The sequence below is a fragment of the Castor canadensis genome, chromosome X (assembly GCF_047511655.1).
Source record: "Castor canadensis chromosome X, mCasCan1.hap1v2, whole genome shotgun sequence".
NCBI classification, from domain to species: Eukaryota; Metazoa; Chordata; class Mammalia; order Rodentia; family Castoridae; genus Castor; species Castor canadensis.
Window position 1 is genome coordinate 20,973,130 of NC_133405.1, and position 24,392 is coordinate 20,997,521.

General features: G+C 41.6%; 1 protein-coding gene and 1 long non-coding RNA gene across 3 annotated transcripts; one reads left to right on the top strand and one right to left on the bottom strand.

Annotated features, from left to right (window-relative positions):
* Positions 1-325: 325 nt before the first annotated feature.
* On the bottom strand, positions 326-23,020 carry LOC141419697 (uncharacterized). 2 transcript variants are annotated; one of them, XR_012444316.1, is made up of 4 exons: positions 22,625-22,837; positions 15,436-15,652; positions 2,555-2,610; positions 326-516 (listed from the first exon to the last, which is right to left on the bottom strand). It is a non-coding gene; the product is annotated as an uncharacterized lncRNA (long non-coding RNA). The 2 variants fall into 2 exon arrangements; XR_012444315.1 differs by lacking the exons at positions 326-516; positions 2,555-2,610 and having other exon boundaries at positions 15,437-15,652; positions 22,625-23,020.
* Plac1 (placenta enriched 1) lies at positions 9,756-10,623 on the top strand. The gene has a single exon (XM_020152320.2). It carries the CDS (start codon positions 9,807-9,809, stop codon positions 10,440-10,442), a length of 636 nt encoding a protein of 211 aa, XP_020007909.1. The 5' UTR covers positions 9,756-9,806; the 3' UTR covers positions 10,443-10,623.
* Positions 23,021-24,392: the final 1,372 nt, after the last annotated feature.

The window sequence follows — 24,392 nt, forward strand, 5'->3', positions numbered from 1 at the left end:
ACTGTTTCTCCGAACGGTTGTCTCTGAAGATTCTGCCAATTTGGCAGTTTTGTCCCTCAGAGCCAGGAGTAGCCTCTCCCAGAAAGTCAGATTTAGCCCACAGAGGAAGGGAAGTAACACATCAAACAGATCAGAAGTTACTACCAATGCAACCTTTCTGGGCAAATGAAACAACAAAGAGATTTATTGAAAAATGACTCCTTGGCTGGGCTTACATCTATTCTTTGTCCCAATGGGAATGTACTGACACCTTTAAATTGTTGTAAAGTGTCAGCAGACAACAGTTAGGAAGTTTTTACAAGGAAAATAGAAAATGACCCCAATACTTAAGAACATCTGTCCTGGTTGATAGATAAGCACTTGTCAGAGCCATTAGAACTCCAGAGAGTGGCAAGATGGCACTGGACACATGGTGGTTTCATCATGATGGCAGCATTTCCCATGAACACATGATCTCTCCAAAGGATGTTGTTTCTTCTGGCTGGTTTCACCACACGGTGGTGGTGGCGGAGGAGTCTGTGAATCCATGGCAGCACACGTGGGTGTAAATGGAGCTTATTAAAAGTTAGGGAAGGGAAATGCAAAGGGGAGCATGGTGGGGCCCAGGTGGATGCTGGCGGCCAAGAAAGCCAAGTGTTATAAATTTAAAGACTTAGCCCTTGGGAAAAAATTTCAGGAAAAGATCTTCTTTTCTTTGTTAAGGAGAATATAGATCTCCAAAAGGGACAGAACTTCCCCTTTTGTTGTTTATGTAATAGAATTATAGGGTTGGAGGTGTGGCTCAAGTGATAGAGCACCAACTTTGCAAGCACAAAGCCCTGAGTTCAAACCTCAGTCTCACCAAAAAAAGAGAAAGAATGGTATTATATATCATATATGTATATATTGTCATATATAATAGAGGAGCTTATATTTTTATTTTAACATGTATATTATATATTTATACTTAATAATTCTGTATTGTAACATGCACGCGATGAACACAAGTTCAACCTATTACATATGTGTACTTACATGTGCATATATTTTAACCAAATACTAATTGCAGGAAAAAGGTGCCAAACACTCAGTCCCAAGTATTTTGATATTGCTGAGATAAGGAGCTATCACACCCCAAGTCAAATCTTTGTTATATGAAAAGCACAGTGAGAGAAGTGGATAGTGATATTTACCAGTGAAATACTCTATCACATGTGGACATGGGACCAACATTTGGGAGCCTTCAGGATGGGGAATGCTGAAACAAAACCTGAAGTTGGCCTGATCACTCTCCTAGTCTGGAGTTGGCAGAGAGAACTCAGGCCAGAGTGAGCCATGGTTCAACCTGGGATGGGGGAGACTTACCCCACCTTGCCTCTGACTTCCCAGGACTGCTGGTGTGTTCTGATTTCTATACCTCGGGACTTGGATCTAGGGTGAGCGTGTGATTTAGATTCCTCCTTGTAGTTTGTGCCTGGGACAACTTTAGGAGCTATGTCCATTTTCCTGGGTAAACCTGGTGACTCCAACAAGCCCCTTATAGACACCCATCATTCTTCAGTACCTTGTGGCCCTGAAGCTCAATGTTGTGATTATGTTCTGTCTCTCAGCCTCCTATACTTGGTCTGGTTGGGCTTGAGAATTTCTTCTTTCCTCCCATGTAAAAGCCAAACTAGGAAAGAGTTCCACCTTGTCTTCTCTTTAGAAGTTAACTTGTCAACTTATCACAGGGAGTGCAGGAGATGGATAGAGGAATATAAAGAGTGTTGACTCCATTCGGAGTAGCTGGCTAAGAGTTAATTGACATGGCAATGGAACCATTGGGCTAGGTAGGTGCAGAGCCCCTGGCATCAGCAAGCCCAGCAGACAACCAGGTGACAAGTGGACAAGCAGGGGCCCTTACTAGGGCCCTTTACTCTCAACCTAGAAAGTCTTCCCATGACTCCTAGCCTTCAACTGAGAGTTTGGAAAATAAGTAAAGAATAGGGATAGTCCATAAGCAGATTTCTGATAGCCATTCATCAATTCTTTCCATCTTCCCTTCAGAAAATATTTACTGATTACTTATTACATATCAGATCAGATCAATGTATGTAGACCAACACTTAGTTCCTTAAGGAATTTACAGCTCTAGAATTAAGGAATGGGGGACAGGGCAGGGCAACTAAGGAACCAGATTTGAGGCTTTCCTTGTCATGTGTGGGCGGGGTGGGGGGGAGAGATTGAGATTTGCTCATCACACAATGTTCCAACCACAGAGCAATGCATCTTTGCCTTCTGCAATATACACACATGCCTCCAAATTATAGGCTCTCTAAAAACAACTGACAGCCTTCCTATCAAAGGAGCCTTTTCTGAGCCTTTCCTACCTCTCAAGAGCCAAGAGATGGTAAAAGGCCTCAGTCAGAAAGTATACACATGGAAGGAGCATCTGATCCAACCCTCTGCCTCCTGAAATCATCTCAGGCAAACAGGCCTGTATTTGGTTTGGGAAGATTTTCAGAGACTACTAATGGGTTAAAAATGTGGCTGGGGCTGCTGTGGGTTTGAAAGCATTGCACAGACACAAACCTACCTTGTCTTTTCAAATGAGAAGGGACTCTGGGGCTTTGTGGCAAACGGTGTAGTTTTCTGAAACAAATCAAACTCAAATAAATGATTAAATTAAAACATAAACTGAATTAAGGGCATGCATTTGGGATTTTCCTTACATTTTATGGAAATTATGAAATGCATCCTTTTGTTCAACTTTAAAATTAAAGTAACTCAGTTTCTCTGCATGAAAGGGAAGGCAGTCCCATGACCTGAGATTTTCAATTTCCCCTAAAGTATGCTTTCTGTATTTATTTTAAAATATTGTGTTCAACCAGGGCCTGGTTTACCCTTGTTGTGTAGCCCTTACTGTGGTTTGATCTCACATTGTACTGCTCACTTACCTTTTAGTAACCAAATTTGTGACCCACCGAAAATTTCTCTCTCTTACAAGAAGCTTGGACTCTTATTTATTTCGAAACCTTTATTTGTATATGAGATGAACCATGACATTTAAACTATGCTTGATAGCTTAACAGATTATAAGAATAAAACCAGATGGCCCAAACAAAAATAATACTTTGATTGCTTTCAAATTCAACGCCAAAAATTAAAAACAGCTTTCAAAAAGCCTTGACTTTTTTTTTTCCAGAAATGACTTTGACTTTGAGTACATGTGCCTTTCCCCCACAAAATTAGAAGTATATAAAACAAAAATTTAACAATGGTGATTTGGAGACGGGAGGGGGTGGGTAGTTTCAATTTTTCTTTTCTATATCTCCTAATTTTCCTGCAGTTACTTTTAGAATCAGAAAAAAAGTAACGGCTGTTTTTTAGTTGAATTTTAATGGAGTCATTTTTAGGATTCAGTCAAGGTGTTTTCCTCTGCTGAGAGAATGGACTTGTTAAGAATTAACAGATCATAATTCTTCTTTCATGCAAAATGATGAATAATGTGTGGTTCCTTTAGCACCATGGAAAACAGAACCGGTCCCAGAGCCTTTAAAATGAATGCAAATCCTACAAAAGCAGTTATTTAATTTCTAACTCACTTTAATGTACCTTTAATACCATTAGTATTAATCACAGTCCTCACTTTGTGAGAGCAGTGAACCAAGAAATTCTTTAAAAGTGGGCTATGAAGGAATCTCAGTTTTTGAAGTTAGACTGTGACTACTTGAATTTCTAAAGCAGACAGTTCACAAAGTTTTCAGATTCTTTTTTCCATTCTTGTTTCGTAAAGGAATCTTTATTCTGACGCGAATTCATTTTTCTTCAAATCAACTGCAAGAAAATGAGCAAAGTGTGCTGTACATCAAAGTTCTGACAGTTATATTTCCCTGAGATAATCACAGGCTGTTTTGGAGTCTCCTTTTCCCCTCTGTTTCCCTTTGTTTTGACAACAAGATTCTGGGAAAACAATATACAAATGATAACTATACTGTCCTGAGTATACTGAATTTTCAAAATAATTAACTGCCGACCAAAAAGGTTCCAGGAGCCTATGGAGTGAGTTCTTTCTCCAAAGTGTTTCAAAACCAGATGTGGAAATATTTAGCTAATTCCTTCCCGGATTCTCCACGCAAAGAGTTCATATGTTTCTCTAACGACATTAGAGGAGATGAGGAGACAAAAGTCCTGTCTGCTGTCAAGGGGATTAGACTTCACACTTTGTTCGCTAACACCACAAAACTGATTGGGACTTCAGTTTTAAAAAGAGTCTTTTCTTCCTGAGATTAAAAACGCTCTGTGTTTAGACCAATATTCAATCTCTTCCTTGTGAGACATTAAGAAATGGGGTTCATGGTGAGAACATTTTGAATCTACTCGTTTAGCAATTTTCAAATGTGCAGCACATTAGTGTTAGCTGGAAACACTGAGCTGTGCAACAGAGCTCAGAAACTGACTTGTCCTGCCTACCTGAAATTCTGTTCCCTCTGATCAACGTCTCCCCTTTCCCCATCTTCTTTCCTCATCCCAGGTCTCTGATAACCACTGCTCCATTCTCAACTTTTAGAGAAATGTAAGCTGATGTGTAGATTAAATAGTTTGATCTGGGCTGACCGAGCGGCTCAAAAGTGCCTACCTAGCAAGCATAAGGCCCTGAGTTCAAACCCCAGTGCCGCCAAAAAAAAAAGTTTGATCTAATCATCCCACAATGTATACATATATCAGAACATCGCATTGTTCCCCATAAATGAACTTGGCCCTCTGTATCCACAGGTTTCACATTCACAGATTGCAAATATTTGGGCAAAAAATATTTCATGTGTACTGAATGTGTATGGACTTTTGTCTTATAATAATTCCTTAAACAGTCCAGCATAAAAACGATTTCCATAGCATTTACATTGCATCCAATATTATAAGTAATCTACAGATGATTTAAGGCCTACAGGAGGGTGTGTAGGTTATATGTCATGTTGTATAACAGACTTGAGCTGCAGAGGGATTTGGTATCCTCAGAGTTTCAGGAACCCAATCCCCATTGATATGGAGGGACGACTATATATACAATTATTTGTCAATTTAAAAAGGCATTTCTGAACTTCATAAACAGCATTTAAATTAATAATAGCGAGTTAAGTGGCAGCTCCTGCTTCTTCTTTGCTTCTTGTTTATTTGTTTGCTTAGGCCAATCCATTCCATTCTTGTTTATAAGAAGAAAAAGCGGGCTGTGTTGGTCTCACATGACCTCTGTCTCCTTTCCTAATCTAATTTTATCATTCTTGGAGACTGACGTAGGTATCTCTGAAACATATGCCCTTGCATTCTTCTGAACCTAATTAAAACAGTAGCTTTGATTACGGGGGGGGGGGAGAAACAGTTCATATTCCCAAAATGAAACACCTCATTATTTTTTAATGTAAAGGATTTATTAAGAGTTAAGCTTATTACTGAGTTCTTGAGAAAGAGGAGGAGAATACTGTTAAGGAGCTAACAGGAATGTATATGCATAAGCCACATTTAGAAAAACAGAAAGCTACTTGTACCCTAGCTGCCAAGAGAGCCAGCACTTTGCATCCAGGTGCTATGAGCAGCTCTGGGGCTGCCCAGCCTCTCTATAGCTGAACTCAGGACGGTATGTACCCAGAGTTGAGCCCTGCTTGGCTAGACAAATGCATCTCAGCTCACTGCAGGGAGAATTCGCAATCGAGTCCAAATGGGGCTCTGGTACTGCAAACCCTCAGACCTGCTTTCTAACTACCCAGCCACCTCAGCAAGAAGCTGGACAGTACTTACAAGGTGAGTTTCCAACTTCCCCCTCAGCTCTGAAGATTTCTGCAGACTTTTAACTGGAACTCTATCCACAGCTCCCAGCCTGCCGTGCACAGCCCAAACTAGGGCTGTACTAAAAATACCTTCACTTTGGTACCCCTCGACCAACCCTCCACCTCCCACCTCTAGCTTAGCCCCTCAGTCTTCTTTGACCCTTGGCCTCTCTCTGGCCCCTGTAACCACAGCCCACCTTCTCCCTCCCTTCTCCAGATCCTGTTATGCCAGCACACCTCAGCTAGGTGTCAGAAAGTCAGCTGAAGTGGAGATTTCACACTGAGTTATGAGTGACTTATAACCATCCCTCAACACAAACTCATCACACACACACACACACACACACACACCCCTCCCCTTCTCTGGGAATGGCAAGCAGCAGTGAAAGGGAGGTTGCCCTACTTTGATGACCTGTACTCAGCAAAAGGGAGAGAGCCAGTCCCAAAATGAGGCATTGAGTTCAGCCTTAGCAAGCTCATTCACAAGCACGTCTTGCTCTGCTCCTCACCTCTCACCCCAGAGTCATACAGCCTTAAACATGGGTTCCACCAACTTCCTTTTAGAACTTTTTCTGAGCTCAGAGGTATATTGTCACACACATACCTTCACTTATTGCTCCTGTCACATGGCAATTTGTTCCTGGCTTTAAGAACACCAGAGGAATCAGATTGTGTCTTGTGCAAGTTGGAGATGGTATTAAATAATCCCCCAAACTCAGTGATGTCACTGAACCCCTTCCTTCAGACTGACTCAGTGTAACGTGATTCAAGATCTGAGTGTGGAGCAAGGAGGAAGTTGAAAATGACTGCTCCAGGATCGACTGTCTTGTTTCCCAGGGAATCTAGGAAGTTTATAACTCTATTTGGAGTATCCATGAGTGGGAGGAGTATAGGAAGGAAAGAGAGAAAGGAAATGGGTGGTTTAACTCCTGGACAAGAACAGCCTTAATCTTGAGTCTCATTCTGGGGGGTTCAAAAGCAAAAATGGAAAGAAAGAAGTGTTTCCTTGGCCAATTCTAAGAACTACTTAACGAGGAAAGTTTTGTTCAGGGCACAGAGGCCCAGGTTGTGAGATGGTGTTAAGGAAAGAAGAAGGGGAGAAGGAAGGGAAGGAGAAAGGGAGGGAAGGAGAGAAAGCCATTCCTAAATCATGCCTAGGAAAAGATGGTCTCCTTTGGACCAAGACAATAGCGTGGTGGTCATGGGGTTGATTCCTCAGCTTCCCAAAGGAACCTCAGTAAATCATGCATCATTCTGGAGCAAGAATTTTGTTTACTTAACTGGTGAGTCATCTAGGACCACAGCATCAGAACTGACTTCTTCTTCGTGTAGTGTAGTTGCTTTGTCTTGTCTTGTGGGTGGGGGAGGTAAGGAGATAGTGTGTGTGTGTGTGTGTGTGTGTGTGTGTGTGTGTTGTGCTGCTGCTTCTAATTTTGTTTTGTGAAAAAAAAAATACAGCCCCAGAAGTGACATTTCAGAATGAACAAAGAGGAAAGGAAAGAGTCCGGCAGACCCCTTTGGCTTCTCTTTACACCCCAACACCCCTGAGAGTCATTAATGAAAGAAAGAGAGATAGGGTGAGCAGTATGAATCAGAAACCAAGCTTTTTGTCCAGGCCAGTGCACTTTTCCAGTGGGCCCCTGTGCCATGGTTTCCTTCAAAGAATGCAGCAAAGTCATCAATAGCAAAGGAAGAGAAAGAGCTGCGTTTATGCAGCTGGGGAGAAGGGGAGGAAGGAAAAGTCTCCGGTGCTGTGTAGCCCAGTTCCATTCACATAGTAGGTACTTAATAAATAATAAGTCTGAGAATGAAAGCATTCATTCAGGTGTTTTCTCAGCAGGGGGAAAAGTGAATCCGTCCATGTATACATGTACATTTCCTTCCAAGTTTTTCTACTTGATTTCTCTCATTTTCACTTTTAAAAATGAAAGCTGAGTTGGACAATAGTTGGTGTTCTCCCTCTCTCCCTTTCTCCATCCTTCCTCCCATCCTTCTTGTTACCTCCTTCCAATAGCATGCTTTAGACACTTCATCTTAGTTTCACTTTTTTCTGCCTACTCATCTGCCTGCTGCTCTTTCAGACCAAAAGCACAACAGGACTAGGAAGTGGTCACAGAGCTTCCAACTCGAAAAGAAAAGAAACAAATGGTTAATGAATATAAAAGAAAAATCTGAAGCATCAATTTTAGGACATAGTTTGTGAATTGATACGTGAAGTGTAAACCTAATAGTTACTCCCTTTCTTTAATATAAGACTTTTAAGTAGTTTTCATGTGCAATATGCATTGAAAAATATAAAATTAAAAACCAGTTTGTTTTTCTACATTGAGATTTCACCCCAGTCAGAATGGCTATCACCAAGAAAACAAACAATAACAAATGCTGGTAAGGATGTGGGAAAAAAAATTCTTATCTACTGATGATGGGAAGTTAAATAAGTGCAGCCACTGTAGAAATCAGTACAGAGGTTCCTAAAAAAAAATTAAAAATAAGCCAGGCACTTGTGGCTCACACCCATAATCCTAGCTACTTGGGAGGCTGAGTTCAAGAGGATCTCAGTTCAAGGCTAGTCAGGGCAAATAGTTTGCAAGACCCCCGTCTCCAAAATAACCACAGCAAAATGGACTGGAGGTGTCGCTCAAGTGGTAGAATGCCTGCTTTGCAAGTGCAAAACTCTGAATTCAAATCCCAGTCTCACCAAAAAAAAAAAATTAAAAATAGAACTCCCACTGATCCTACTGTACCACTCCTGAGGGAATGGAAAGTCAGCATAGCAGCTCTATGCATACCAGACTGTGGAGTCAGCCTAGGTGCCTGTCAGCTGATGGATGGATAAAGAAAACGTGCTATATAGACAGAGTGGATTTTTACTCAGCCATTAAGAAATTATGTCATTTTCTGGAAAATGGGTGAAACTGGAGGTTATCCTGTTAAGTGAAATAAGCCAGTCTCACAAAGACAAGTAGCACATGTTCTCTCTCATATGTGAAAGCTAGGGGGAAACTAACCAAACAACCAAGGTCATGAAAATGAAAGGGGAACCACTAGGGAGATGGTAAGGGAAGGAGGGGGATCCCAGGGGGAATAGGAAAGAGTAGTAGAGGGGTGAAAATTATCAAAGTACATTATATGCACGTATGGAAATGTCACGTGACATTTTAATATATGCCACTAAAAAGCAGCATATTTTTACATTTCTGCAATTTTGCTATTTTACACGATGTCCCAATGAGTGTAGGGAATCTTTTGGTCATAATGACTTATGATGCTTCTGCTGGGACTCATGCAGCATTCATTTGATCACTTTCAAGTGACCCGCTCAGCAAAATTTCAATATGTTGTTGGCAGGAATAAACAATAATTTCTTCTTACGTTTTTTTTTTAAATCAAATTTGTTGCTTACAAAGAAGGCAACAAGGAGGGTTCCTTAGAGTGATCTATGTGAGGACATTGTAATCCTTAAAGAGAGCGCATTGGCTGCTCCAATTAAACTATCGCCTTTCCCTTTACTTAATGTTCGACACACACGAAAAACCTGGTTTTTTTGGTTTCACATTGGGGTTACAAGCAATGAGATACCACTCCTGATCAGTGCAGATTCTCACTCTGCACACAAGAGAAGGTATGTGTTTTATACCAGAACAGCATAGTAAAGCCACTTAAGGAGGCTGTTAATACAGCTCAGGCATAGAGTGCTTGCCTAGCATGAGTGAGGCCCTGGGTTCCATCCCCAGTAACTAACACACACACACACACACACACACACACACACACACACACACACACACACACACGGCAAAAGAAGCCATTGTAGTCAACCCTAAAACTGTGAGTGCCTACAATGAAATTAAAATTTATTTCTCTCTTCTTAATGTTTTAAGGACAGCCTTTTGCTTTAAAAAAAAATCATATTCGAACTTCCAATAGGCAATAAGTCTCATCTCTTGTGTTTTTGTGTGCTCTAGAAATCCTCACTGGACACCTTCCTGTTTCCTGTGGGTTGTTACCTGGACGACTGCAAGGATGAAAGTTTTTGAGTTGGTAGGAGGGGTGGTCTTCATCTCCATGTTTTCAGCTTGTTCTGGACAAAATCCAATGACTGTGCTGTGCTCTACAGATTGGTTCATGGTCACAGTACACCCCTTCATGTTGAACAATGATGTTTATGTACACTTTTATGAGCTACACTTGGGCCTGGGTTGCCCTGTCAACCATGTTCAGCCACACTTCTACCAGTTCACCTACCGAGTTACCGACTGTGGCATCAGAGTCAAGGCCATCTCTGAAGACATAGTTATTTACAGCTCTGAGATACACTATGCTTCTAAGGGCACATCACCTAAGTATGTGATCCCGGTGTCCTGTGCCGCCCCGAAACGGTCCCCATGGCTCTCTAAGCCCTACTCCATGAAAATAGCCAGTGAGAGTGCAGCTGTGGCCCAGAATGGTGAGACCCGCTATGAGGTGTTTAGCTTGTCACAGTTCAGCCGAAGGCCCAACTGCCACTGTCCACCTTGTGTATTCAACGAAGGGCCCAACACCCAGACCCCATGCCACCAAGAAGAGGCCCTGGAGGCCTGTCCTGTGCAGCCATCTTACTTTGCTGGTATTTCTGAGGATTGGTGTCTTCACTCGGATGATCTGATTGAACCTATGTGACCCCCGGGTCTGGAGTCTTCTGAAGATTCTGTTTGTAGAATTAGTATGTAGTGTTTTCTAGTATCAGACAAATAAGTCCCCTTATGGTCCTCTAGGAGCGCTTTTGAGGAAGGGCAATTCATGGTAACTTCTAATTACATTTTCAATATTTTTGTATCTTTTTAAAGAAAAATAAAATTGTGATGGCATAAGAATCAGTTGGTCATTTTTATTTAATAAACACATTATAGCTTTTTTTCTAAGTGGTTTTGCGAACATTAGTACCTGGTCTCTTCTCTCTAGGATGACTTATCTTTAAGTTCCTCTGAGAAAGCCTTTCTAACGGATTCTCTCCACCTGGATTCCCATTTTACTTATTCTCTGCACCACTGGCTTAGTTCTTACCTGCAAGCCTTCTTAGTTTGCTCTACAGCTGTACCACCTTTCAAGATGGGAAGCTTAGGTTGAGCTAGTGACTTTTTAACCACTAGCAGTTCTAAGACTCCTGCATCACATCCCACCCAGCGAGATGGTAGGTTTCTGTGACTAATAAGCTGGATCACATACTTTAGTCACGTGCTGATGGGACTTTGAAAGGAGGTCCCCCTTCCGCCAACATATATGATCAATTAGAAAATTTTCACAGAAGTTTTAGCTGTCCATTAGCTTTCTCAAAAGCTTGGAGTAATAAAAGTGAACTGTTGAACAAATATTTATTATTCAGTGTCACTCCATGCTCTATATGATTCTAGGCACTGAGAATATGGAAGTGAGCAGAATGGGATTCAGAGAAACTGAGGTCTCACAACTTATAAACAGATAATAAGTAAGCAAAGATAAATTCAGATCATGACAAATGCTATGGAGAACTTAAACCAAGGTGACATGAGGGAAACTAGAGAAGGGACCAGAGTTGTCAAGAAAGGCCTTTGAGGACTTATCATTTGAAGTAAGCCTTTGATGTGAAGAAGGACCCTGTCCTGGAATGCTCTGGAAAGAAAACATTCCAGATAGTAGAAGCATCTCATTTAATCTTACCATGACCCTATGAGAGCAATACTGTTATCATACCCATCTAACAAAGAAACTGAGGAACAGAGTGAATAACAAAGTCATCCAGGGCCACATAACTGTTTCGAAGCATCAGGTTGTGTACCATAAATATGTACAATTTTACTTGTCAATAAAAAGTAATGTTTTTAAGAAAGAGACAATGATTTAGCATAATATTTGCACATGTTAACATAGGCAAAGTGCTTTGGTAGACTAGTAGACAACAGAAATGCAGACATATAGTTGAAGGAAGTGGTTCATTTAAATATCCCCTGTCCCTTAATGAGGAAAACCAGGTAATAATCCCTGGAAACAGTGTACTCATGTGACATTTCTTACAATTGTCCTATGTGCCAAGCACTATGTTAGGTGCTGGAGATGCGATGGTGAACAAGAATAGCACATTCTAATGGGGACAGGGGTAAAGAGTGCTAGCTAGAGGCTACAGGTACTGTTCCAGCCCAGAGAATGAGCCCATGCAAGGACATGAGAACCTGGGCTGAGGCCATTGGAAAAAGTACAAGTGGTGTAGGCCAAGTACAATGGCGGCTGGGTAGAAGGACAGATGATGGCGGTAAGCAATGGGGCCAGAGAAACAGCAGTTCATGGTAGGTAGAACTGCCCTACCCCGATCTCTCCTCAGAAACCTAAGAGGTTAGTGAACACTGAAACACATGTTAGCAACCTGACAACCAATCAATTCTAGACACATTAGACCTGCTGGGTGCAAATTGAGGTCACAGTGTGCGGAGTTGAACATTTCACAACTGCAAGGGGCAACCTTCAGAGTGAACCTCCTAGAGTTGTGCAGAGAGTATCAGCCTTGGAAGAGACCCAAGTCATTCATGGCAATAATGGTAGTGACCATGTGCCAGAGCCTTCATTTCCATGATCTTATTTAATCCTCATGACAACTCTATAAGGTAAGAATTATTTTCCCTGTTTCATAGATAAGCAAACTGAAGTTCAGAGAAACTGAGCTTTACAGTTAGTACATGACATCACTGGGACCCAAATCCAGGTTTACCTAGGGCCCGAGTTCACTTTACCTTATACTCAACACCCCTTTCAGGGACGAGAATCTTCCATGAGGATGGGAAGATTTTCTGGTAGAGTTAGGTAATGACCCTGCTCTTAGAAGATGAGGAAGATTCATCTAAGCAGAGAAGAGGAAAGAGAACATTCTCTGCAAGCATAAGCATTGAAACTGGGTACACTGTGCCAGGGAGGACATTTAGGGGTAATTGCTCTACCCTAGTTGAAGAGAGACAAGAGCAGATGAGGAAAGGTGTTGAAATGTAGGAAGAGAAAAAAAATGAGAAACCTTTCAAGTGAAGAGCAACAGGACTGTATTCATCTTAGCCTGCACGAAACACTTGAATGTCTATGTAAGCCCCCACTGACAACTAAGAGATAAATTGAATAGAGCATGTGAATCTGGAGGGTGGAAAGCTCCAGACTCTAGAGCAAAGAAGATAGGCTTCATGAAGGACAGAAGACTGAAGGTAAGCTCTGATCTGTTTGACTGATGTATGTAAAAGGAAGGAAGGAAGGAAGGAAGGAAGGAGGAAGAAGGAGAAGACACTGTGTGAAGACACTGTGGTCAAGAGGAAGAGGAAGAAGAAGAAAGAAGAAGAAGGAGAAAGAAAGAGAAGGAGGAGGAGACAAAGAAGAAGAAGGAGAAGAAGAAATCAACATGAAAAAGATGTCACAATTTAGAGCCCTGATAGATTTAAATAAGGAAATTAGGGTGAAGGTACAGCATAAGGGTGAAGTTGCATGTAGGTTGTGCATTTAAGTTTGAGGTGATCGTGTCGTCCAAGTGGATACATCCAGGAATCAGCTTGAGATATGGGTTAGGAGTGTTATTAGGAGTTTATGCCACAGGGGACCACATGACTGCAGGCAATGACCACAGAATCAGAATTGCCAAACACTCAATCCTCAAGGTATCATTATGAAAAGGGTAGGAGAAAAACAGACATTAAAGACAATAGAAGAGAAGTGACCAGAGATAGAAGGGGAAGTATGACAAATGGATTGCCAGGGAGAAGGGCTGGGTGGGCTGTACTTTCCAGTGCTAGACCTTAAATGAAAGGTAGAATTTCATCAGGTGAAGATGGAGGGGAAGGACATTCTAGGCAAAGGAAACAGCAAAAGCAATCGTGTGAAGACACTGTGGTCAGGAATCATACTTTGCAGCAGTTGACATCCCAGTATAACTAGACATAATTTTTCAGAATTCAAGTCACCTGTACTCATGGACGTGGACATATTTTCACTACATAAAAGCATTCTTCAACCATTTCAGGTACTTGTTTGATCTTAACTCAATTGTGGGCTTCTTGTGCCTGAGACAGTCTGTCTCCTATTTGTTTATTTTGTGTTTCTCTTACATAGTACTTGGTGAAGGTATCCAGGAGGTTCTCAATCCAGTTTGACTAAGTTTACTAAAAAATAGTGAAACCACCCATCTATATACGAATGTAACATAATGTACTGTGCTGTAAGCTGTTGAATATTAGGGGAGCACGATGATAGAGAGTGAGTAAGTAATGGGGGAGAGGGGTCAAATTTGATTAAAGCGTGATCTACACAGACCTGAAGTACCAAGGTGAAACCCCCTTGGACTATCAATATACATGTGATTTTAAAAAATGAAGGGCAGGAGGGAAAAATGAGTCCTCTCTGGAGGTGGGTACCAGTGGGAGGTGGGTGGGCACAAGGAAAGGGGAAATGAGAGTGAATAGGGTGGATGTATTTTGTATCCATATATGAAAATAGAAGAATGAAACCTGTTGAAATTGCTCTAAGAAGCAGGGGAGGGAGGAAGAGGGAGAAAGATGGAGGGGGCAAATCCATTAAGATATATTCTAAGCACACATGGCAATATCACAATGTATCCCCCTGTACAACTAATAAAATCATAAAAAAGGAAGGGCCTAAGAATCCATAAACAAAGGAATCATTCTGAAGATGGGAAAGTCAAAACATGTTAAGAAAAAAAAATGCATTTTAATTGACTAATTTAACTGCCTTTTGCAACACCACTCCAAAAGAATGTTTTCCTCCTTTATTGTGGTTAATGCTCAGTTAATTTTTAAGGTGACATGATTTATAAAAATCTATCACATACTGTTCATATTTGCGATAATAATAAGAAATGCTTTGCTGCTGCCATCATAAGGGAGGATTTTCACCTTTCAATCTCTGCGAAAGCCAAAAATGTCTAAAACCATTTGTTATGATAATTGCTTGTCAAATATTTAAAAATTGGAGCCATAATGAGATTTTTCATCCATAAAAGGAGACTCAAAGTAATGTTCAAATTTTTTCCTTGGGCTGGGGATATAGCTCACTGGTAGACCGTCTCCCTGAGCACGTACAAGGCCCTGGGTTCCAACCCCAGCACCATGGGGGAAAGTGTTCTTGTAGCCTGCAGGTAGAAAGTCAGATAATTTTTAAAAACCTGTGCAAAGTATACTAAATGTTAAGAGCAAAAAGTCTTTCATCCCTAATTTTAATATATAACCAATTTTGAGGTGCATATAAATACTCCTACTCGTCTATTCCTCCACCAATAATGAAAACCTGGTCAAACATTAAATTAAACAGAGTGCTGTTCACACACACACACACACATACACACACACACACACACACATGTTCATAAGAAATATATTATCAAGGGACGAGTGTTTATTGTAAAGAGAAGGTTGGCTTTCGCAAAACATCTGTTAGTTCTAATTAGTGTTAATCCCTATGACGGATCTCTACAATATCCTGTTTAAATTGTAATTACAGTTGTTTATTCTCCAAAAAAGAGAAGACTTTCAGTCCTGTGATTCTCTACTTTTTCAGCAGAAAATAAATGAGGTCAGGTTTTAGCCTCCAAACTCATGTTGGTTACACAATTACAAAACGTTCTGTATTAGTTATCTATTGCCGAATAACAAATTACCTCCAAACAACAAGCCTTTATTGTCTCCCAGGTTCCATGGGTCAGAAATCTGGGCAAGGCTTAGCTCAGGGTCTCTGATGAACAGCAGTCAAGCTGTGGGCTGCACTCATTTCAAATCCTTCTTGGAGCTCTCACAAGTGACTGTTAGGAGACCTGAGTCTCTCTCTTGTAGCCTTCTCCAGAGGCTGTCCCAGGTGTTCTCATGACATGGTAGGTGCTGAAGAGAGAGAAGGGAAAGGGAAGGGATGACAGAGGACCCCTGGCTGAAATCCACAGTTTTTGTAACCCAACCTTGGAAGTGACATCCCATCACTTCTGCCATATTCTATTTGTTAGAGCAGTTTCTAGGTCCTTCTTGCACAATAGGGGAGGGGATACACAAGGGTGGTAATACCAGGAGGCAGGGCTCCCTCGGGACCATTGTACAGGCTTTTGCCACACCTTCAATCAGATCACAGGGGCAAACTCCACAAATACATTCTTCAACTGACTTGTGTATTTATGTAAATACAGAATTCTTCAATTTATTCGTGTAAATACATATGGCAAGACACTGGCTGGGTAGAAAAACACATGCTGTGCCGCTGCTGCATCTTTGCCTCGATCAATTATATTTTCCTTCTTTGGGAAAAGTAAATTCTACAAACTGCAGGTCACAGGACTGACTGGTGAAAATCCCATAGGAAACTTATTCCCACAGGAAGCTTCTATTTAGTTTTCTGAGAAGACAATGGTAAAGACATTGAAAGCCAAAAGAAAAAAGTACGAAATAGAAACATAAATCAATATAAACGTGATACTGGGTAGAGGCTCTAAGGCTGTTTCTAATTTTACCCATATTAGTGATAAGATAATCTCAACAGTTCCCTTGTAGGAACTGGGTTATAGCTCAGTGGTACAGTACTTGCCTAGTATGCGCAAGGTCCTGGATGCTATCCCTTGCATCACAAGAACAAAAAACAAAACCATCCTCTAATGCAATGTCATTCAGATCAAGCTGACAATCCTCGAAGGTAATTCAAGGTCATGTAGAAAGGTGGGAGTTCCTGTTGAGAACAATCTGCCCTCCATATCTGTGAGTTCTGCATCCTTGAATTCCACCAACCATGGATCAAAACTATTGGAAAAAAAATTGCATCTGGGACTGGAGGCCTGGCTCAAGCAGCAGAGCTTTTACTTAGCAGGCACAAGACCCTGAATCCAATTCCCAGTATACAAAAAATATTGTGTCTATACTGAGCACATACAGACTTTTTTCTATTCATCACTCCCTAAGCAATACAGTATAACAACTGCTTCCACATCATTTACATTGAACTAGAAATTACAAGTAATCTGGAGGTGGCTTAAAGTATGTGGGAAGATGTGTTTGGGTAAATTGCCATTTTATGTAAGGCCTTGAGCAGAATTATGCTATCAACAGGGGTGGGAGCCTGGAACTAATCCCCTTCAGATACTCTGACATATGTGTGTATGTGTATTTATGTGTATGTATGATTACATATTATGTACTATATATTTGCTATTATTAGGCAATATCTAAGGACAGAGACAGGGACTTTGCTGAGTGACTTACATGACTAGTAACACCACACTCCTCCCCCACACGCTGCTTGCTATTTCAGTTCTTTGCTTTGTCCTTATCCAGTTCACAGCCATTTAATTGGGCCACTGGTGAAGTTCATGTGGCTTACCTAAAGCGTAGTGCCTGAAATCAAAGCAGTTCACAGAATTATTAAACGCCAGGAGCCGAGAGGGGCTAACTCGGCATGGGCAGGTGGCCGGATTGCAGAAGAGTGCTGTTTCCAGAAGGGAAGAAACAGGCTTGCCCTTTGCTACGTGGCTTTGTCAGCATTTACTCCTGATGTCCTCTGACAGCCAAAAGGGAATTGGTCTGAGCCAGAGAAGCAAATGCTAATACTAGTTTTCAAATGTAAAAGGAACATAAATAAATCCTTCCAGCTGTCTACAAACATACCGTGCAAAGACACTTATATTCTACAGTTCCTAGGAGGAATATTGCAGTTGCCCAAGTTATTGTCAACTTGTTTTAACTTTGTCATACACACCTTATTATATAAACACCACTTTAATGTATTCACTTTTTAAAGTTACTTTAAAATTTTTGACTTTTTCCTAGCTACTCAGGAAGCAGAGATCAGGAAGATTGAGGTTTGAAACCAGCCTGGGCAAATAATTCTCAAGACCCCATCTCAAAAAAAACTCTTCACAAAAAAGGGCTGGGGGAGTGGCTCAAGATGTAGGTCCTGAGTTCGAGCCCCAGTACCACCAAAAAAAATTTTTTTTTACTTTTAGCCAAATACCTATTTTTTTCTATCAAGAATTCTCTTAATCTCTCTCTCTGTTTCTCTCTCTCTCTCTCTCACACACACACACACACACACATCATTAAAAGTTTATTTTCCAAGTGATGCCCACAGAATATTCCTTCTATTTTCTAAGTTGCATTTGCATGACAAAGCACAAATGAAACCCAGTAAGGGGAGAGTGGAGATGACAGTGAGGCCTGTTTCTTCAGGGTCAGAGAAATTCCAGCCCTCCTCCCTGCCAATAGTGGGTCAAGTTAGGAACAAATTGACCCAAAAGTAAGCCTCCATGTCATTCCTACACCAACTCCCTAGAATAATTTATAGTCTACAACCAAAATAAAATAATCTCTCCAAAAATCTTGTGCTTTTATGGTTCAAATTACAAATTAATTCTCATTTTTATTTCGTATTTCATCCGCTTAATTTTCGCTCCACTCAGGTGGAGAAATCACACTTTACTGCTGAAGATGAACCTGAGCTCAAAAGGAGTGGTGACGTTTGAGTTATGGTAAGTACAGGGACTATCTAGGTTACCCGAGTTACCGCCAATGTTGTTTTAACGTCATGAAAATATTTAATGACAATTTTTTCAAACTGCCCGTAAAAAAGAACACTGTCCATTTGGAAGCTCCGTCACCAACCAGCATAAAATGGTTAGGCTCAATCCAGAAAATGTGTATTTTCATTCCCCGTCTCCACCAAACGAGCACATGATGATAAGTTTCTGGATTTTTTTTGTCAATTTTATTTTGCCTGATATTTAGTTGTATATTAAAACATACTTTAAGCCAGATGCTGGTGGCTCATGCCTCTAATCTTAGCTTACTTGAGAGGCTGAGATCAGGAGGACTGCAGTTCCAGGCTAGCCCAGTCAAATAGTTCTCTAGAATATCTCCAAAATAACCCATCTCCAAAATAACCAGAGCAAAATGGACGGGAGGTGTGGCTCAAGTGGTAGAGCTTCATCCTAGTCAGGGCTCTTGGTGGGCCCTTGTCCAGATGTATGAAAGAGGGAGGGGAGGAGCTGGGGAGAAGGGAAGGGAGGAGGGAGAAAATAGCTGGAGGTGGGGATTAATTCTAGCACATCTCCTGAAACACAGTCAGCCTACAGTAAGTAGAATCTTTCTACTCTTTCTCTTCCCAAATAAGAAAATTCAGTCCTGTGTGTTATGGAGACTAGGACATTCCAATTAGTGAAACAGGTGGGGGGGGGTTGCATCATTCCTAGTTCATATGGTTAGCATTTACGCCAAGTAAATCTATTGAAAGTACTGTTTTCATCATACAGGGGCCTTAAAACCTCCACCCCATCCAACAACTAACATCCAAACTCCTCTGTGCACTTCCAGCTCCTCTCCCTAATCTGACCTCACCCGATTCGTTTAGCTCAGTCTCCAGCTCATTTCCCAAAAGAAATCCTGTGGCCAGCTAGGTCTACCTCCTTTCAGCTCTTCTCCACCACTGGGCCCCTAAAAATGCTGTTTTCCCCATTTCATCCAAATTCCATTTTCCCTTCAAGGTTCAGCTTGAACCTTAAAAGTACAAAATGATAGTGAGGGTTTTTCAGGAAAATCTTTATATACTGAGCAGCTCATTTAAAAGCAAATTAATTCCATATTATTCCAGAGGATATGTTCCAAATGTCAGTCCCAGATAGACTTCTGTTAAGCTCACATGTTAGACCTGGGCTAAACACCCTTCAGTCCCCACCAAGGGCACTGAAGCCACCTGCTGAGGGTGTTAGTTGTCACATTTAACACCCACAAAACACACTGGTGTCATTCCCTTCAACCCCTCTTTTCCCTTCTCATATATGCATCCATTTGACAAATATGTCATGACCACCATCAGACACAACTACCCACACTACAAGTTTCCTATCTGCTAGGAAGAACAGTCTCTGCAGAACTAGCTCCATTAAATGTTGGGACAAGACAGAATTGAAGCAGTTCACCCCAGCTCTGAGGCCATCTGAGAAGGCTTCCAGGAGGAGGTGGCATTGGAACAGGGCCTTGAAGGATGAGGAACTGGAAGGAACTGATCTCTCTGCTTGGAAGTATGAAGAAGGTATTGCTAGAAGGTGGAAGGTAAAATCAGAGCAGCAGATTGGAGCTGGGATGGAGAGGGGTTTGAATGCCACATTCTGGAGCTAAGCTTTTTAGTTATGGGATAGATAACTATTTTTAATAGTTATTAATCTATTTTTTAGTTAGATACTGGGATAGAAAGACTTGGGCTTTTCCCTCCTTTTTCTTCTTTCAATTCTTTCTCTCTTATTGAGCTAGCCTCACCCTGCCTCTCACTCTTGTTTTCACTCTTCTCGGCCTATGGCCTAGGTATTCCTGACAACTCTGAGCTGTTGAGACCTGGGTTTAGGGCAAATGCCGAAATTAAAAACTGGGTTCCAATCCCTATTTTCTTTTTCATGCCAGTGGACGGGTTTACTCTGGTTATTAACAACTGTGAACTCCCACCCAACCCTAAACTCAGGAGTTATTTTAAGGGCTGAGGATGTAGCTCAGGAGCAGAATGCTTGCCTTGCACACACAAGGCCCTGGGTTCCATCCTCAGCACTGTGAGAAAAAAAAAAAGAATTATTGTAAGTGACATTTTCCATCAGACCTAGAAACTCTACTACTAGTTAAGTCTCATTTTTTAAAAATACAAACACTTCTTATGTTTTGGGACAAGAACAAGAACATCAAGTGAATTCTGGATGGTTGTGTCAAGGGCAGCTCCTGAAGGAAATGTTTCAGTTATACACAGTGACTTTCTCTCCTCTTTTGCAACAAAGTATGTCATGCTTTGGAAAACACATAGGTGCATCTTGGTTTGAAACAAAGATAACCTCCTTCAGCAGCCTTCAATTCCCTGTTCCCACCTCTTCTCTCTAGCCACTAAAATACTTTTTGCCTTTACATAGCAAGAACCTGAAAGTGATGTCATTCTGCTTCAAAGCTCTGTGTTTTTGTTTGTTTGTTTGTTTTACAGGACCTCAGGACCTCTTGGGACTGGTCACTTTGAATTTGTCTGGTAGGGTGTTTTCAAGTTTTTTATACAAATAGATTAGCCAACTGTCCAAATGCACTGCAGCCTAACCCAACACCGTTACATTTGACGTGTTGACATTGATATATATTGGAGTTTCGTTTTCTTTTCTCTTTTCTGTAATTAGGTGAGACTCCAGGAAAATGCTAGAAGTGCAAAGTTAGAAAATGATCGCCATCATTTTTATGTAAACCCCTGTCATTATATTTTGCTCCATCAGTTCACACAGACAGGAGAGCAAGTCATGCCCACTGATAGGACAGTCACAGTATAGGGCCAGCACAGTATCAAGAGAGATGAAGGCCACCCTACACCCCTTCATAGTGGCCCTCCTTTGTGCAAAGATCTGATCATTTCTGTCATCTGAAACACTCTGATTTAACGGGCAGAAATCCAGTAGTAATTAAGACTAATAGTACACACCCAGCAAGAAAAACATGCCTTGTTTAAAGAAGAAATCCCAGCAGCATTGAAGGCAGTGATTCTGAGTTCTTTGAGAACGGAAAAGAGATCTTAAGATCAAAAGACACAGCCATCAATGACTTACTAAGCTCCTCTTTGGCAGAAAGGAAAAATGTACTAATTCAGTCTACGTTTTTCTGATGAGATCATGGTGGTGAGAGAAGTCAAGATTTGAAAAAATTTCCCTAAAGTTCTAAATTTTTTAAAGAATTATTTTTTTGCAGACCAAAGAACTATTTTTTATCTAACTAATTTTATAAAGTAAAATAAAAATCACCAAAGGGCAAGTTTTGGTTTAATCTGAGAGGAGGGCAGGCATTGTTTTAAAGTTACTAGTCACTACTAGCCTTTGCTTGAACTCTGGAAAAAAACACACAAGCCTTTACAAATAACACATAACACCATTCTAAGTTGTTTTCTTTCTGTTAAATCTGTAACTCTATCCTGATTTTATCTCTCTGAAGACTTCTGATTATTTACAACATGGGGAAAGGCTCCATTCTCTATCTCAAGGCCTTCATGAAACACATAGTCAGAAAAAACATTTCTATTTAAAATTGAAAAATGGCAATTTTTAGAAATTTTCTTTGTAATTAAAAAAAATAAAAAACAAGTTTCAATTCAACTTGGTTCCCTAATATCTACTTGCAAAGACACATTCACAATCATTTTCCAAAAAACACTTGCCCAAAATCATCCCACATACCTTGTTAAGCAAGTATAGCCACCTAGTTGAATAATTTCTCTTCTAGAGCTAACTTATCTTTCTCAACTGTGCCTAAAGTCCCTTCAAAACTACTGTTAAACCCTCCTCCTTGGCTGACTATAATTAGTTATCAAGGTAATTTCTGAATGTGACATGGAGGAAAATTTTTTTAAGTGCTGTTTTTCTAAAAATACCAGCTCTAAAACAGTATTTCAGAAGTGGAAAAAAACAAACCAGAAGATAGATGCATTTTGTCTCCAGTTCCTTAACACCCTGGCTGGTGAGCTGTGTGCCCTTGCAGTCAGGGTGAATTTCTGGCCACTTTTTGAGGATAATTTTGTCCTGTGAGTTTTCTCAAATTGGGAAAGGCCTAATAAGTGGGAAGCCATTTGCAGAATCAGGGTTTGCTTCCGAGGTCTTAAGAAAAGCCTTAAGACATCATATTTGAAAAATATGTGAAGATTGTTCATTGAGTAAATACTTCAGCCTGCCCTCCCTCGTTTTCTCGGGCCTGCAGTCACATTACTCACCCTCAAAAAATTCATCGATATTCAACTGGCTTTCTAATTTGCTGATGTAGCAAAGGGAGTTTAATAAAGAAAGCTGTTCCCATTTTTCTTTAGAGGACATGCCACGAATTTACCTTTTCATCTTCCAGCGCTGGAAACTTCTGAATCTAGGTAGGGGAATAAATGCTTACGTGTGGCAACCCAGGCAAATTTTACCCACCAAGCCCAGCCTTAAAAGCCCAAAGAAAACCTTTCACCCCAGGACACCGGAGCTTTATAAATGATCTATCTGAGGATTGAGAAGCTTGTTCAGTCACGTCTGACAGCCTGGCAAACTTGCAGCCCTGTCCAAGAAGAGTTTTAAAGACGTTAAGAGTGAAATTGCAGGTCAGAATCACGGGTTTTCGCGCCCACTGAAATCGTACACGGTATCAGCCGTGCTAAAACCTTTTCTAAAAAGAAAAATTTTGATTTTTAGGGGATTCACTTCTCAAAACAGCTTTGCTGATCCTGATCCTGGAAGACTCTGCTGGCCTGCCCTTTCGCTCCCCCCCCCAAAAAAAAAAAAACTCCGAAGACACCAGGAAAGGCAACGCTCGCGTCTTCAAGATCGCCCTTGCAAAGAAATTCAGTTTAAGGTTTTTCCATCAGCTCTACAGCAATGTCACAGTAAAATGCATGCGAGAGTTAAGTAGCCCAAGAAACTCTGGCGCTAAGCAAGGCGAAATCCGTGGTTTTATTTTCGCATGCTGATTTCCTATGTGTGCGCCGGCCCGAGTGCCTGTTTCACTGTTGCCGCTTGCTTTGGGCACCTGGTTGTATTTGTTGTTGTCGTTGTCGTTGTTTCCGGCGCCCGCACAGGGCTCTCCACTATCCCGCGCGCAGGGTGCAACTCCGGCTTCCCCTCCCGGAGCGTGCGGACCCAGGGCCGCGGCAGGCGGCTACGAGCGCGGCTCCGCTCCCGTGATCCGCGGCTTTCCTTGCTAGTCAATCCCAAGTCCTACTAGGGCCCGGGTCTCTGGGAGCCACCAGGACAGCAGCCCCTCCCGCCTGTCCCTAGGCGGGCACTCTAAACAGCATCTCCGCAGCGCAACGCGCCTCACTGCCCACCTGTCCCGAGGTTCCTGAGGCCCTTCCTGGCCTGCGTCCCTTGCCCCGGGCTGTGGCGGCTGCAGCCCAGCGCTACCCACTGCTCTTCCCGTCCAGATCCCTCTGTATTTGAGCCCTGCCTACTCAATGATTTGTCCCACCCGGGACAAGGGCAGAGAAAGAAGTTGAGTTCATTTTCTTAGCGTCCAGACGCTATTTTATAAGGCGTTTTGATTATGACATTTTGCAAATACACAAAATTAAACGTGTCTATTCCTCACAACTGTAGGCTATTGCGATACTATCTTTTTCTGTCTGAATGTGTGCGACTGTTAACTGCATCATTTGAAAATTACAGGCATCGTGACATTTCACCTCTGCACTGCACGCGTCTTTTAAGAGTAGTGACATCCTCCTACTTACTTTCAGTACCATTATCACACCTAGGAAATCCGATGTCCCTAACAGCACGTAGCTTTCGGAAGAAGGATTCGCTTTCCACGATTTCCCCACTTCGGTCTTAAAACTTAAGAGAAACTTCCCTTTTTGGACTGACACAAGTGTAAACAGTTCTCTCCCTCTGGGCAGTGGCCCCTCAAAGCGGACGGCCAGGACATAAGGGGCTCGTTTTGTTCCAGGGGCTTCTCTACCTGAGCTTGGCAGAGTAGTCAGGGCTGGGGATTCCCAGGTGATCGGGACTCAAACTCGTGGAGAGCACACACTCAGGCAGTCTGAGCTCCCTTGTCTCCTAAATCATTTCGGGCACAACCTGGCAGCACGGCGCTAGGGGCTTCGCTCAGCTACCTTGTGCCC